This window comes from Periophthalmus magnuspinnatus, chromosome 23, assembly GCF_009829125.3.
Source record: "Periophthalmus magnuspinnatus isolate fPerMag1 chromosome 23, fPerMag1.2.pri, whole genome shotgun sequence".
NCBI lineage: Eukaryota > Metazoa > Chordata > Actinopteri > Gobiiformes > Gobiidae > Periophthalmus > Periophthalmus magnuspinnatus.
Genome location: NC_047148.1, coordinates 10,666,997 through 10,680,140, shown reverse-complemented (window position 1 = coordinate 10,680,140; position 13,144 = coordinate 10,666,997). Strand labels below are relative to the sequence as shown.

At 37.7% G+C, this 13,144-nt stretch overlaps 1 protein-coding gene across 1 annotated transcript in view; it reads left to right on the top strand.

Annotated features, from left to right (window-relative positions):
- LOC117391754 (chemokine-like protein TAFA-2) overlaps positions 1-10,901 on the top strand; it is a 52,234-nt gene extending 41,333 nt beyond the window's left edge. The window contains exons 3-6 of the mRNA XM_033989656.2: positions 1,167-1,322; positions 4,079-4,203; positions 5,254-5,310; positions 9,320-10,901. Coding sequence (XP_033845547.1) covers positions 1,167-1,322; positions 4,079-4,203; positions 5,254-5,283 — 311 coding nt within the window. The 3' untranslated portion in view covers positions 5,284-5,310; positions 9,320-10,901. The remainder of the gene's footprint in view (positions 1-1,166; positions 1,323-4,078; positions 4,204-5,253; positions 5,311-9,319) is intronic.
- The last annotated feature ends 2,243 nt before the right edge of the window (positions 10,902-13,144 follow it).

Below are 13,144 nucleotides of genomic sequence, written 5' to 3'. Positions count from 1 at the left end.
GCTGGGTTCAGCCCACTTAGTGACATGGGTCTGCACTCCTGTGAGCTCACCACCCCTAGAGGGTTTTATAGGGGTCATGTGCAGAGACGACTGGGCGGTAGTCAAAGGCAGGGGCCTTGACAACCCTGTCCACAGACATGCTGTCTGCCCGTTGGGATGTGGAATGTAGACATTTAATGGTCCTTATTAAATAAAATGTAACAAAAAACAAACAAGACAAAATATGTTGTTTACTGTGGAAAGCCTTTCAGTAGTAGTATTATTATCATACACTTTATTTGTTCTAAATAAAAATGAATTTCAAACAGGCTTCTCACAGAGAAAAAGAACGTCTTAATACTTGTGAACTTGCTCAAACTGTGACATTGTCAGTGCTTCTCTTTCAACTTCCAAAGTGACATTGACTCTTGATGGTGTCAGATGGCAGTGGTGATGATGAAACTTCCTTTGCAAATTTTCTTTCTATTTAGTCACATGAACATTAAAAGGTTTGGCAGTTGGAGGTTCAAGTAGTTCAAACATAAAAACCTAATGTTATAGACCTTTTTAAGTCAAGGATAATGTATGTGGTAATCCAAGTCAAAAAAGTGTTTACATAATGATGGAGTGATTGAGACAAGTGTCATCCTCACATTAGGTATAGCTGTAAAAGATGCAAAACTTTACAAAGCCAAGTACCTCTAAGTACTCCATTATTAAAGACACTTCAATCATTAGGGTGACTCTGCCATGAGCAATCGGTTTGAACCTGGAGTTGATTATACATAGGCTAAGTATTGTATAATGGGGATGGTATGAGACACAATTTCCACAAAATGAGATTTTGGTCTATTTCAGAACTTTAGCCTCACCATTTTTTATTTACTTGATGTAATATTTTGCTGTTATTGTAGCAGTGCTTTTTGGATGTACATCTTCTGAAGAAATGTAACTTGCCAACTCTGTTTTTGTCTAATCATAATGTAAACACATGAAAAAAAAAATTCTCATGTGTGCACAATCTTGTGGTTATTTTTCTTCAATAATCCCAACTGAATTAAAGATTTTAACTAAAACAAATATGTTCTAACTTTCAGAAAACCCTATCTGGAGGCAACAATGCTGTGTTCCATGCAGCTTCTCCGCTAGACTCTATTTTCACTTATGTGATCTGTCTTTCTCCACAGCAACTCATCAGGTCCGGACAGGGACCTGTGAAGTGGTGGCGCTTCATCGCTGCTGCAACAAGAATAAGATCGAGGAGCGTTCACAAACTGTCAAGTGTTCCTGTTTCCCGGGGCAAGTGGCCGGCACGACCAGAGCTGCACCCTCATGTGTAGACGGTATGTGCCTTATCAACTTTTTTATATTTAAAATGGATGTTCTTCTTTAGTATCAAGCAGTACCTCTTTGTAACTTTACTTTATATGGTCTTCGTTTTATAGATTCTTCAACAGTATTGAATTACCAAACCGTGTCTACTTCTCTCCATTTCTCCTCCTCTTCTCACTGTACTTCCTCTGTTCCTTTGTGCTACATCAGAATGGTGACAGGGCAAATAAACTTATTCTTCTTTGAGCTTTAAATAAAATATGCTAAGAAAGAAATACATGATCAAGCAGCAACTTAAAGTTTACACAAACAGTTATATCTCTAAGAACATCCTTTACCATTGCTGTAAAACTTGCAGCACTTAACTTCCATGTGTTATTCCCAATATAATTAATGGTAATGTGATATCTGATTCCCTGAAGGTTCTTTTAATCACCGATATATGAATTAATGTGCTGTGTCCACTGCTCACTGTAAAGTCAATGCCCCACAGGGGCTCTTAGCATGCTAATGTGTCAGAGTCTCTCTTTGGTGTGAGCTGCTCTGGTTCGGGCTGCACTCCCAGCACAGTCCTGTTTGACCTATTCCCTGACATTTTCCTATTGACATTTTGGGCAAATTAGAGCTGTGAGCCGCCGGCAGGAGTTTAAAGCTCTGCGGGTGATTGCAGCGAAAAATGATCAGCACTTAACCTTTTAATTATTCTTTCTCTTTACAGCCAGGGATTACCTTTAGCCACACACTGTGAGAGACAATCCCCCTCTTTATATGGAGACAAATGGGGCTCCAGACATCTGAGAAAACCTCCATTGATCTGAATTTGTAATTGACCGGCCACAAAATTCTCACTGAGGTGTCCAAAAAGAGTGCTGACTGTGTGTTCGTATTCACAATCTGCATAAAAGATTTGTGGAATAAGGGCATAACCAGTATTACATGAGCAACATTCAGGATTGGCCCAGCACTTTGTAACTTTTCTGGTGGGGAGGTCTATCGGCTGCTTACCTTCATGGAGATGTTATTGTTCTGTCTGGAGTGTTCTCTGGTATGGCATAAACTTATCTTGCATTTATTTAATTATTGCTCAAAAATTCCTTGAAAAGTATGCATTCTTACTGTGAGCAGGGTCATCTCTCCAAAGATCTGATCTGTAAATTGCTCTGGTGGAGTAACCCGATTGTGTCCATGGAGAAAGACAAGTTTAATACTGTCCATACTGTGGATTTTGCCAGCACTCCACTAGAAAGGTTACAAACCTTTTTTTTTTTTTTGAGTTCTGACTTCTGACAAGGCCTTAACTCGCAGTTGCATAGTATTTTTTTTTTTTTTTTTTTTCAGTCTTGCTTTACAATAACTTCCCACTAAACTATTGTTGGCTCTACAAATGCCTAGTCAGATTATGAGTCATCATTACTATTGCTGTGGGATTCCATTGGCAAACCCTATATTGACACATGGTTATGATTTTACTCTTGTGCCCATATTGTGATAAACTGCACTTTAGTTGTATTATATAATCATGAATATAAACAGCCAATAGAAGTTCAAGGTCAATAAAAGATCATACGAATGACACTAACACTATTCTTTACTGTGGCTTATTTTTTGCTCATAACATCAATTCCGCTTTAACTCTAGATACTAAATGTATCCTTTGTGCTCTGTTTATTTATCAATATCCGTACTATGAGGCTTTGTAATGGGGCTTATTAGACCAGTACCATCTGTTAGCTGTTGACCTGCTGCCATTACCACAGCCTTGATATGAATGGATCCCCTCATGTCGTAAAGTATTCATTCAGGGTAATTTAGTGCGGTGAGAATGTGCTGTTATGAGAGGAATGTAATAGCCATACTGTTCATTAGATATGAGCCTAATGACAGTGGAGGGGACTGTGGAACGTGCATAATGACCTCTGTAATACACCAAATTCAAATCATGTCTGCTGTGATATACACTCAAAGCTTAAGGATGACCAATTGAAGTTTCTGCCTGAGTGGAAAAAGTGGAGAATGTGTGGGTTTAAATCATATATTTTATTATTCATTGGAAAGCAGTGTATGAGTATCAAGGCTGTAATGATTAATCAGAATAATTGTAAAAGTTGACTATTAAAATAATCGTAAATGTTATTTGAACTATGTTGTCTGTTATCTGGACATGACAAAAGACCTTTTATGATAAACGCAGTGGTATTATTACATTAAAATGGCAAAATAGAATAAACAGTATTTGAATTTTGTCACTTGATTGATGAATATACTTTGGCTAAAAGCCTTAAGTCACCATATTTCAACCTTTCTGGCAAAAGAAATCTCACTACACTAATGAACTAATTGAATATGACAGTACAGAATCAGAAATATTATTATTTTTCTTTTTTTTTTATTATTATTTAAGCATCAGCTGTAAATGTTTAATGTGTAATTAAAATGCACAAGGAAACAAAATTGTTTGATTTGAAAATGACCACAATACAAGCAAGGTTATTAAATGATCTTGTGGTTGTGACATGTGAGAGCAGAGGTCACATGTGTAAAATGAAACAGGTAATTCACAGTCCAAATACCCAAAGGACGCTGTCAGTGTGACCTATGACCCCACAATCCAATTACTGCTCTCAATTTGTCTGGAGGCGCAAGACAAAATCATTACAAACACCATTAGTAGTTCATCTTCATTATATAATGTAAAGACCAGGATATGACAGTAGAGAGGTCTGAAAATCTGTGCTCTTGAAATGCAATATGTTTGTTTTGTGTCCAGCCTCGATAGTGGAGCAGAAGTGGTGGTGTCAGATGCACCCGTGCCTTGATGGAGAGGAGTGCAAAGTACTTCCTGATCTCAAGGGCTGGAGCTGCGCTACGGGCAACAAGATCAAAACTACCAAGGTACGCCTCACCTATACGGGAAGGGCCCACAGGCTGCAGTGGGGCTGGGTATAGAGCGATTTTAAAAAAGGAAGGAAAACAAAGAGTAGTGTTTATTATGAGACACATTAACGTCACTCCGCAGTCATATTTTCACAACATTTTTATTGTATTCTTAATTTGTTGGTCATTTGCTCAATTCACTGTCAATTTTTATATTTTTATGACAACATTCACGGGCATATATCATAAAAAGCTTACTGTGGGGATTTGTTTGAAAAACATGAATAACTCTTAAGTTTTATTTAGACTGGTTTGATTTAATTCCTTATTTTTTATGGTCAACGATAAAGCAATAACACAGTGATTTTTGTCTTTTGTTAAAGTTATTACCCTGTGGTGCATCTTAATTCACACCTTTCCAAATAAAACTCAACTGAAGTGTAATCATAAAATAACAGAAAAGTGAATGGAAAAAGTAAATAAAAAATCTTCCATCTCACATTTGTAAATTATGCTCTGTTGATTTACACACCCTCGAGTCTATTGTTAAGTGCTCTGACCTGTGGCTCTGCACTTAAGCCTAAATCTACTCAAGGTCACTGCCCCCCTCTCCTGCCCCCTCTCTCCCCTCCAAAAGCAGCCCTGCTCTGTGTCTGAACCCCGGGGAGCTTTGATCAATGGGTTGCCACTTTGAGCCTCTAAACCGTCCAATTACTCACTCCAATTACCTGCTTTTAACATTGTAAGGCGACCCCCTGTAGTCTTTAGTGTGTTATGACGAGGCGTCGACTCGAGTCTTGCTTTGGGCTTGTTTAATTATTAAAACTGTCCGCACCACACCTTTCTGGAGCCAAAGCTATTGATTTGGGAACTAGTCGGGACCTCAAAATGGTGGTATATATATATCTTTTCTTTCTTTTTTACCTCTGAGTCACCCTATGTTGTCTTGTAAACCGTAATGTCATTTCATGTTTCAGGATAGATTTTTGTCTGTTTTTTGCTGTGACCTTGAAAAAACATGTTCCTACAAATAACTTTTTTTTTTTTCTTTCACTGTTTGTGACACAGATTTCTGCTGACAGAGACCAACTATGGTAACGCCAGAGATTACACAGTGGATTTCAGGTAATTTGACCATTTTTGTTTTTATTAATGAGTGAGCAGTGAAAAGATATTATATATGACTAAATATCATTACAACCTTCAGTCCAATTACTTGTCCAAGCACAGAGCTAAGCACATTCAATATTGAAGTATTGTAGGCAGTTGTTTGGTTTTTGAAGAAGATGAACGGCATTGTACTGAATTTATTAACATATTTGAATACTTATGAGACAGTCCAAAGAAGTGTAAATATGTTACTATTTTTTGCACACATATCACTACTGTTGATAGGGGAAAACTTTAAAAATTCTGTTGACGTTCCAACTCAGAAAAGTGGTCAGTGACTTTACCACCTACAAGGTTAAAGATACAATTGCATAAAAAGTAAAGTTATCAAATGTGTACTTTCATATTGCATACTGTGTAGGCACTTGGAGATAATCTAACTTTCTTATATTCTTACTATAACAAATGAATATGCCAAATGTGATGTACCAGGAGAAAAGGCTGGTTGGGGATCACAAAGTCTGACAGTCAAACAGCATGTCGGCTTATGCAACCACTCAACTCAAATGGAATAATGTCATGCCGCTTGTATGGTGCCTCTTATGAAACCATTTTAGTCACAACTTTTATTTTTAGTCTTTTCTCGAGAAACTTTGCTGTTATATTGGAGACAACATTTTCTGAAGTTTTTAAAGGGCCCGTTATGCTGTTACGTTTTTTCCTCACCAAAAACATACCCGGAGTTATGTTTTGTTTAATTCACACACAGCCCTGCATATTTAGGCTGAGCTCCTCTTGAAAACATTCTGATCCACCTTGTGATGTCATCATGTGGTAATACAGGAAGTGCTCTACTGTGTTTTTAAACTCCATTCACCTTCACTAGAATCATTTGGATGATTTCAGACCTGGAATTGACAATCTCTTCTGAACTCAAGGTAAAATGTAGCCGTTAACTTCAAAACCAGCACTACATGACATCACGAGGTGGAACAGGGCATTTTGAGCTTTGGAGATGTAGATAGATTAATAATAATAATAATAAAGGGTTACTCATGTGTGAATGAAACAAAACGCTAATATTATTCAGGTATCTGTACATTTTGTTGGTTACGGAGTTGTTCAAGTTGTTCAGGGTTTATTCATTTTCAGTTTTAATACATGACTGAACTTGTGGTAGCCTAGTAAACAGTTATAGCGCTATAAATGTAAATATTAAAAAGATTTGACTTTACTTCGGTGAAGAGCTAAAACACTCTAACTTCCAAACACTATATACTGTACAAAATGCAGTGTGATTATACGCAACCTTGACAACATTTGGCTTTTGTATGTTGATGGTAATGTTGTATTGTATTCTGACATATGGGCACATCAGATGAATAGGTTGTTCACTTGCAGCTTCAATATTTCAAAAGAACACATCGGAATATTCAGACTCAAAGCTATCCGACAGCACTCGAGCACTTTTGCCTTCTGCAGCAAATCTAATTTTGAATTCACACTTGCAAAAAATAATCCTCATAGATGTTGTCATTGAAACTGAGTTAGCACAATCCTTTTTTTTTTTTTTTGCAATTTTACAGCTGCCTCTAAAAATACACCCTCACCACCACTCTGTGAATGCCCCATACTTAGACACTGAAAACACAGCACTGAGAAAGCCCATGTTTTGCCAATTACACGGCTCAGCTCCACAAGCGCGAGCTCTGCACCTGCTGCGAGAATCTTCCACACTCTGAATGGAAACCAGTCCCAGTTAAATTAGCACTTGTCAGGATCCAATTTAGCCAACACCCTTGTTCCTATCTTCTCCTAACCAATTTTCTATCTCATGGGACAGGTGTATATTAAAATGTGCACTGTGGAACTTTTTTCTGGTGGAGGGTTTGCCGCTCGCTTGTCTCCATGGAGGTGTTATTACTTGCCTTTGGATTGTTGACCACACTCATAGTAAGAATTTGTGTTTTTGAATGTTTTTTTTTAGGGAGAAGGACAGAAGCAGGTGATGGACGCCTCACCTGACTAGTTGCATAATGAACTTATAAGAAACTATTAGCACAATCTTCACTCAAAACACTTTTTTTCACTTTTCAGAAGAAGCTGCTCCACTTTTTGTCTTTCCAAAGTTGAATTATTCTCACATTAGTGCCCCATTAATCACACAGACAGCTCCCAGAGTAAATGACTCTATAAAGGCTCAAAATTATTGCACTGCTAAATTTATGTAATCTGTTTAGCCCACGCTGGTGCGAATCTCCTGTTTTTTCTTGTAAAGTCTTACCCCTAATGGTTTTGAGAGTGTTTTGCTTTGAATGCGTTTGGTGCATAATTGAGAATGATTTATATGACAATGGGCACTGCAGTAGAGCTACACCCTCACATAGCAAACGCCAAGTCGTGCATTTATCTTTACATGTTTTTTTTTGTTTTTTGTTTTTTTTTCCTCAGCAGTCTCTCCTCTTTTCCAGTGATAATGTTATCTTACGAGTTTGGAGAGGGTTTCCCCAAAGTGAATGGAATGTGACAGATGGTTGAAATCGATAGCGGACATGGTTATAAAAGTATAAATGAGTCCCATGCCCATTGTACTTTTGGGGCGAGCGTTTTGGAGTGTCTGGCAGACAGACACTTGGAAGAGATGACAGGCAATTTAAGCTGAAGGAGAAAAGAGGTGATCCCCGTCTGACAGCCCACAAGTGGACCAGACAAAGCAGCCGCATGCCAATCTCACTGATAGATCTGTACTCTCACGCACAATGGGATGGTTTGCATGGTCCTGGAAGATAGAGAGGATTCAATTCTTTCAATGTAATAGTTCAGTTTTAAGTGTATGGAAATTGTATATTGATCATTCCAGACTTCACTGTAGTAGGTACATTAGCAAGAATAGACTGTAGTTGTTACAGCAGCAGCAGGATATGACAACAACAGAACAGATTTTTGGCCGAGGGACCTAAAAATAACTTGAGTTAACTTGGTTCTATATAATAATGAACATTTAGGAAAAAAAAGTATGAATTTGCATCTTAATTGGCACATGCATGTCTACCCTGGACCAGTGTTAATCATCATGGGGCAAATGTGAAGAGCAAAATGTAGACTGTAAGGGTGTCCACTTACTATTACTATCCTATTGTGTACTCTGAAAGAATAGTGGATTTGATGCTATCTTAAAATCACACTTTACACACTGTTAAAGGCTAAACTGCATTTCTACAATTTTACTCTATAGAGAGATATTGGAAGGAGTAACCACTCACACAAGGAGAAACTCCAAACATGCTCTCTGTTTCTTTGTAGCCTCTTGGGGATGCCAACAGTGCTTTATATTCCCTTATTCATACTTTTCTTTCAAACATAATTAGTTTCCTTTGATCGCTAAGCATAAAGAAGTAAAGCGAAGAAATGAAAAGAGGCTTGAATTATACATCAGATTTTGTGGTTACTTTGCCAGCAACTATGACAGGTCGGGAGGTGTGGGCGGGCGAGCAGCTGGATTCTTTTATTTGTACGGAGTAACTGTAAGGTTACGTTTGAAGGTATTTGTTCAGTCAGCCTTAAATTAAGTTTTAAAGAGGAAAAATTTCACATGAAAAATATTCATGTCTACACTTTTTTCACTTTTTTCTGAAATGAGACAGTAGTTTAAATATTTTCTGTTACATGCATGTTTCAGGCTTGTACACAACAAACACAGACTTCCATTGTTTGCAACTGATAAAATCCTTGATAATCAAATGCATATATTAGCCGTTTACATTTTCCTTACATTTATTCAGAGAAAAAGTTGCACCATCCAGTTTGAGGGAACAGTGCTGTAATTTGGTTGTGGAGCTTTGACGGGAAACCAGGTATTTTCTCTTTTAGGATAATTAATATGTTGGTTTAAATGAGTTACACATTAGTTAAACTTAATATTGCTGCCAGATGAAAATGAAAAGCTTGCCAGATGGTTGAGGAAGAACATAACAAAGCATTGATAGCTTTAACCTTGTTTTAACATCTGTTTTATGTTTTTTAGGCAAAGCGTGGTTGCTTGGATCATCAAAAGAGAAGAGAGTGATGCAATGGACCTTTCTGTAAATAGAGACTGAAGTTCTGTGGAGAATAACAAATATTTTGGACAGAACAATGATTGCTTCCTGACAAACAATCTTATGGATATGAACCTGAAAAAGCAGCTATTGAAAGAACTGACCAATCAGCACGTCTGACTGCTTATACTTAGCCTTATATCAGATGGAGGATTTTCTCACAATCTACAGCTTGGAGCAGAATACAATGGGGACTCTCTGCCTTTCTGTACATTTTAAGACTCTCCTTTGGAAACATTTCCTTCAAAAGATTACGATTCTATAGGGTGAACAGTAGGTTGGGACTTTTACTTTGTCATCGGTCAACCTGTCTCTTTCTAATTCTGTCTAGCTCGTTCAGCCCTTCTATTTCTTTAATTATACAGAAGACGAAAGCCCAATGCCCAAGAATAAAGTGTAAATGGTAGGACCTATATTATTATTGATCATTTTATACAAGGCTATAGAAAGTTAGTAATAACAGTAAAATGCAATTCTGTCAACTGGACAAAATGTTTTTGAGTGAAGATATTTCGCTGCTCATCCAAGTGGCTTCTTCAGTTCTGGTCTAATTGCTGGTGGATTGCTATAGAAAGTTGTTAAAATACTTGATAGCATAAAGAAACGTAGTTGCCGAGTACTGACACAATGCTCTACATAAATACTGATCAAATACTGTTTTTACGCAGTTTATTAAAACAATTAAACTAACTTACTTAGTTCAAAATGGGAGAATGTAAAAAACTTTGGAAGTCACTAGACAAGTAACAGAAAAAGTTAGTGCCTGCATTTTCATGAAGCACTATGGAGTTTTATGCAATTAGATGACTAATGTTAATCTTTGGTTGTGTACCCTTATCTAACCTGCTTTTTTTTTTTTTATTTTATGTCAACTTATGCCATCCGATCAATGCCTGGACAGACGTTACATTGTTTTACCTCATCTCTTCTTCTACAGTATGTTGAGCGCACTCACAAACATATACAGTGTACTTTACAGCTAACATTGTACTACTGATCAAACTCAGCCACTGACAAAGTTGGACGGGATCCCGGTTTTGGCTTGCTGTTAAAACCACTCTCATTTCCTTTGGCTCGTGCCAGGTTTTGTTTTTGTATCACTCCTCTTCAGTGCGGATCACAGAGCAGAGACTGTGTGTAAATTAAAAACGCAGCATCTGGTTGTCAAGTGAAAATGACAAACACTTGAACCAATCAGAGCTTTCGGCTGTTCCCCTTTCCTAGGTATCGCTGACACGTCTATTGTCTGTGTAAGTGATGAGACGTAATAAACTATGGTTGTGTACCTAAATGTATCTCTCTTCAATACTGCACACATTCAATATATTCTTCTATACAGTACACAAGCAATATACATATGCTCTACTGGGTGGTAATTCTGTCAGTCATAGGGGATGTGTCTCTACAAATATAATGTCTTGATAAATCGTCCCCTAAGAATTATAAGGTTATATCTGGCGTTTTAGTCGAAATGAGTTATGAGTTAATAAATTGCTGTTTCTGAATGCCTTCTGTACACATTTTGTAGTGTTTGGTACACTGTATAAGTTTATATAGCCAAAAACTCATTCCACATGCTCTTGTGCTCTGAGCGGTCAGAAATTTAAACATCAATATTTCAGAACGCAATGAGAACCTTAAGAGACGGTGTAATCCTTCATTCGTCCAGGAGTGGTTCAATGTAGAGAGAGTTTCAACTGTGGTCATCTGTTTTGAAGGCATTTAAGCTCCCATCTATAAAATATAAAGTGTTGACAATCTGTCAAAGCACTGCCATGTCTATCTTATTTATAAACTTGGATTTTATCTTGTCAATGTATGGATATAAATTTCAACACACCACTATTCATAGCATTGCTCATGGAGGAGGCTTTGAGAGTATGGGCCAGCATAAGGTTTTGACTTTGGTTTGAAGCAGTAAAACTACATATGAATGAGTCTAATAATAATAATGAGTCTAGATATGAAACTGCTGTAAGAGAGATGGACACATGCCTTAAGCACACTTGCTATCACACTTGCACATGGAAAAAATGGACTAAACTAGGACTAAATTCGAAACTGATCCTGGACTAGACCAGGCCAAAACCAAGACTAGAACAGGACCAAACCAAGTCTGCATTAGGACTAAACTGGGCACTCTTAATATAATGAGATAGCACAGCATTTTCTTATATGACGGAACTTAAACTTAAAATGTCTTTTTCAGCCAAACTGATATACCATATTCTGTTATTTTAACTACAACAGCATGAGGCTTGTGAATGTTCCACTTATCCCAGATCCTTAACACTGCAAAGGGCTGAAACCACAGCCTATTTTTAAAAAAGAAAACGGTAATCATTTTCAATAACGCCTGCTGCGATTTTACCCACAATCCTTTTCAAAGTAAAGCATGTGGAAAGGTATTTTCTCTTTTACCTTTTGAGGCTAATTGCTACTGCATGCATACTCCCTGAGGATTTCCCAATTGCTTTCTCATCACTTTTGGCTCTTTTTTAATACCTGTTCCCTGACTGAAGCTCATCTTCTCATTTTATAATAGTTTGACTGTTTTGATGAGCGGTTGTTAAAGGTTTTAGCAGAGACCCTGGTGAGAAATTACCTCCTCTTGCTTTGGCAAACTGCTTATTAAAATGTTTATATCTCTGCTGTAAAGGGACCCACTGGATACAAGCCTTCATCTCAAACCACTCAGTGAAGCAATCCTCATGACTCAAATCAGAAAACTCCAATCAAAACACATTTAGGAAGGTGAGAATTACATTGCAAAACAAGACACTGTTAAAGAAGTGTTGTGAGAAAAAGTAATTGAACATATTTTGTCAGATCTTGTATTTATTTATTTATTTTACGTTTTGTAGTACCTAATTTTGACAAAGTTACCCTGGGTATATTCAAACTAATGTGTAAATAAGCCTACCTCAACCACTCAAATGTGACCTTATACATTATCTGCCTGTTTGAAGCATGGTTGAAGTCATGGTGTCCTTTACTGCATCCTACTGATCACTGAGCACACTGCAGCAACCGCGGTTCCCAAATGTCTCATTAACTTGTGTTGTTGTCCTGTGCTACAGAGGCCATGCTGTGCCATTGTACTTCCATGCGCCGCACACTCTCAACATGTGCTTTTAAAACCACAGAGCATGGATCTATTAAAATAACTTAGCCGGCCGGTTGTTTTTAGAGGCTTGCACATGCGCACTGAGGACCACAGCCGGCTCAAATGGCGCTTCATAAAACCATATTATAGATCCATGGTAATCGGACATGTGAGGTGATTTCTAGATGGTGTACATGTGTAGCAGGAGATGCAGCGCCAACTTTCAACACAAGTGACTAAAATAAATAACAGCTAATGATTATCATTGTCATTTAATCAAACAGTGAGCTAGTTTCAGAGCTAGTTTGTTTGAAATGGAGGACCCAGATGGAGCAGAGGAGTGACAGTGGCTGGGGCAGCTCGGAGCACCACAGTCTGGTAGGAGACATCTGGTCTGTGACCTGTGTGTTTATGAAGGAGCGACAGTCTTAGTGGAATAACGTGATTATTACACATGTGTGAAGACACATGTGGCTGTTCTAGACCTGCTCTGCTTCAGGGAAATACAGGATGTTTCTTCAGGAAAGGCGTGGTTTCGTCTGACCACTGCATTATTGTTGTTAGTATCTCTTCATGAATGTACATTTAAGGGCTGGGCAAAAAATAATAATCAATTAAATCGATTAATTGAATTTTAAGTTGGAAA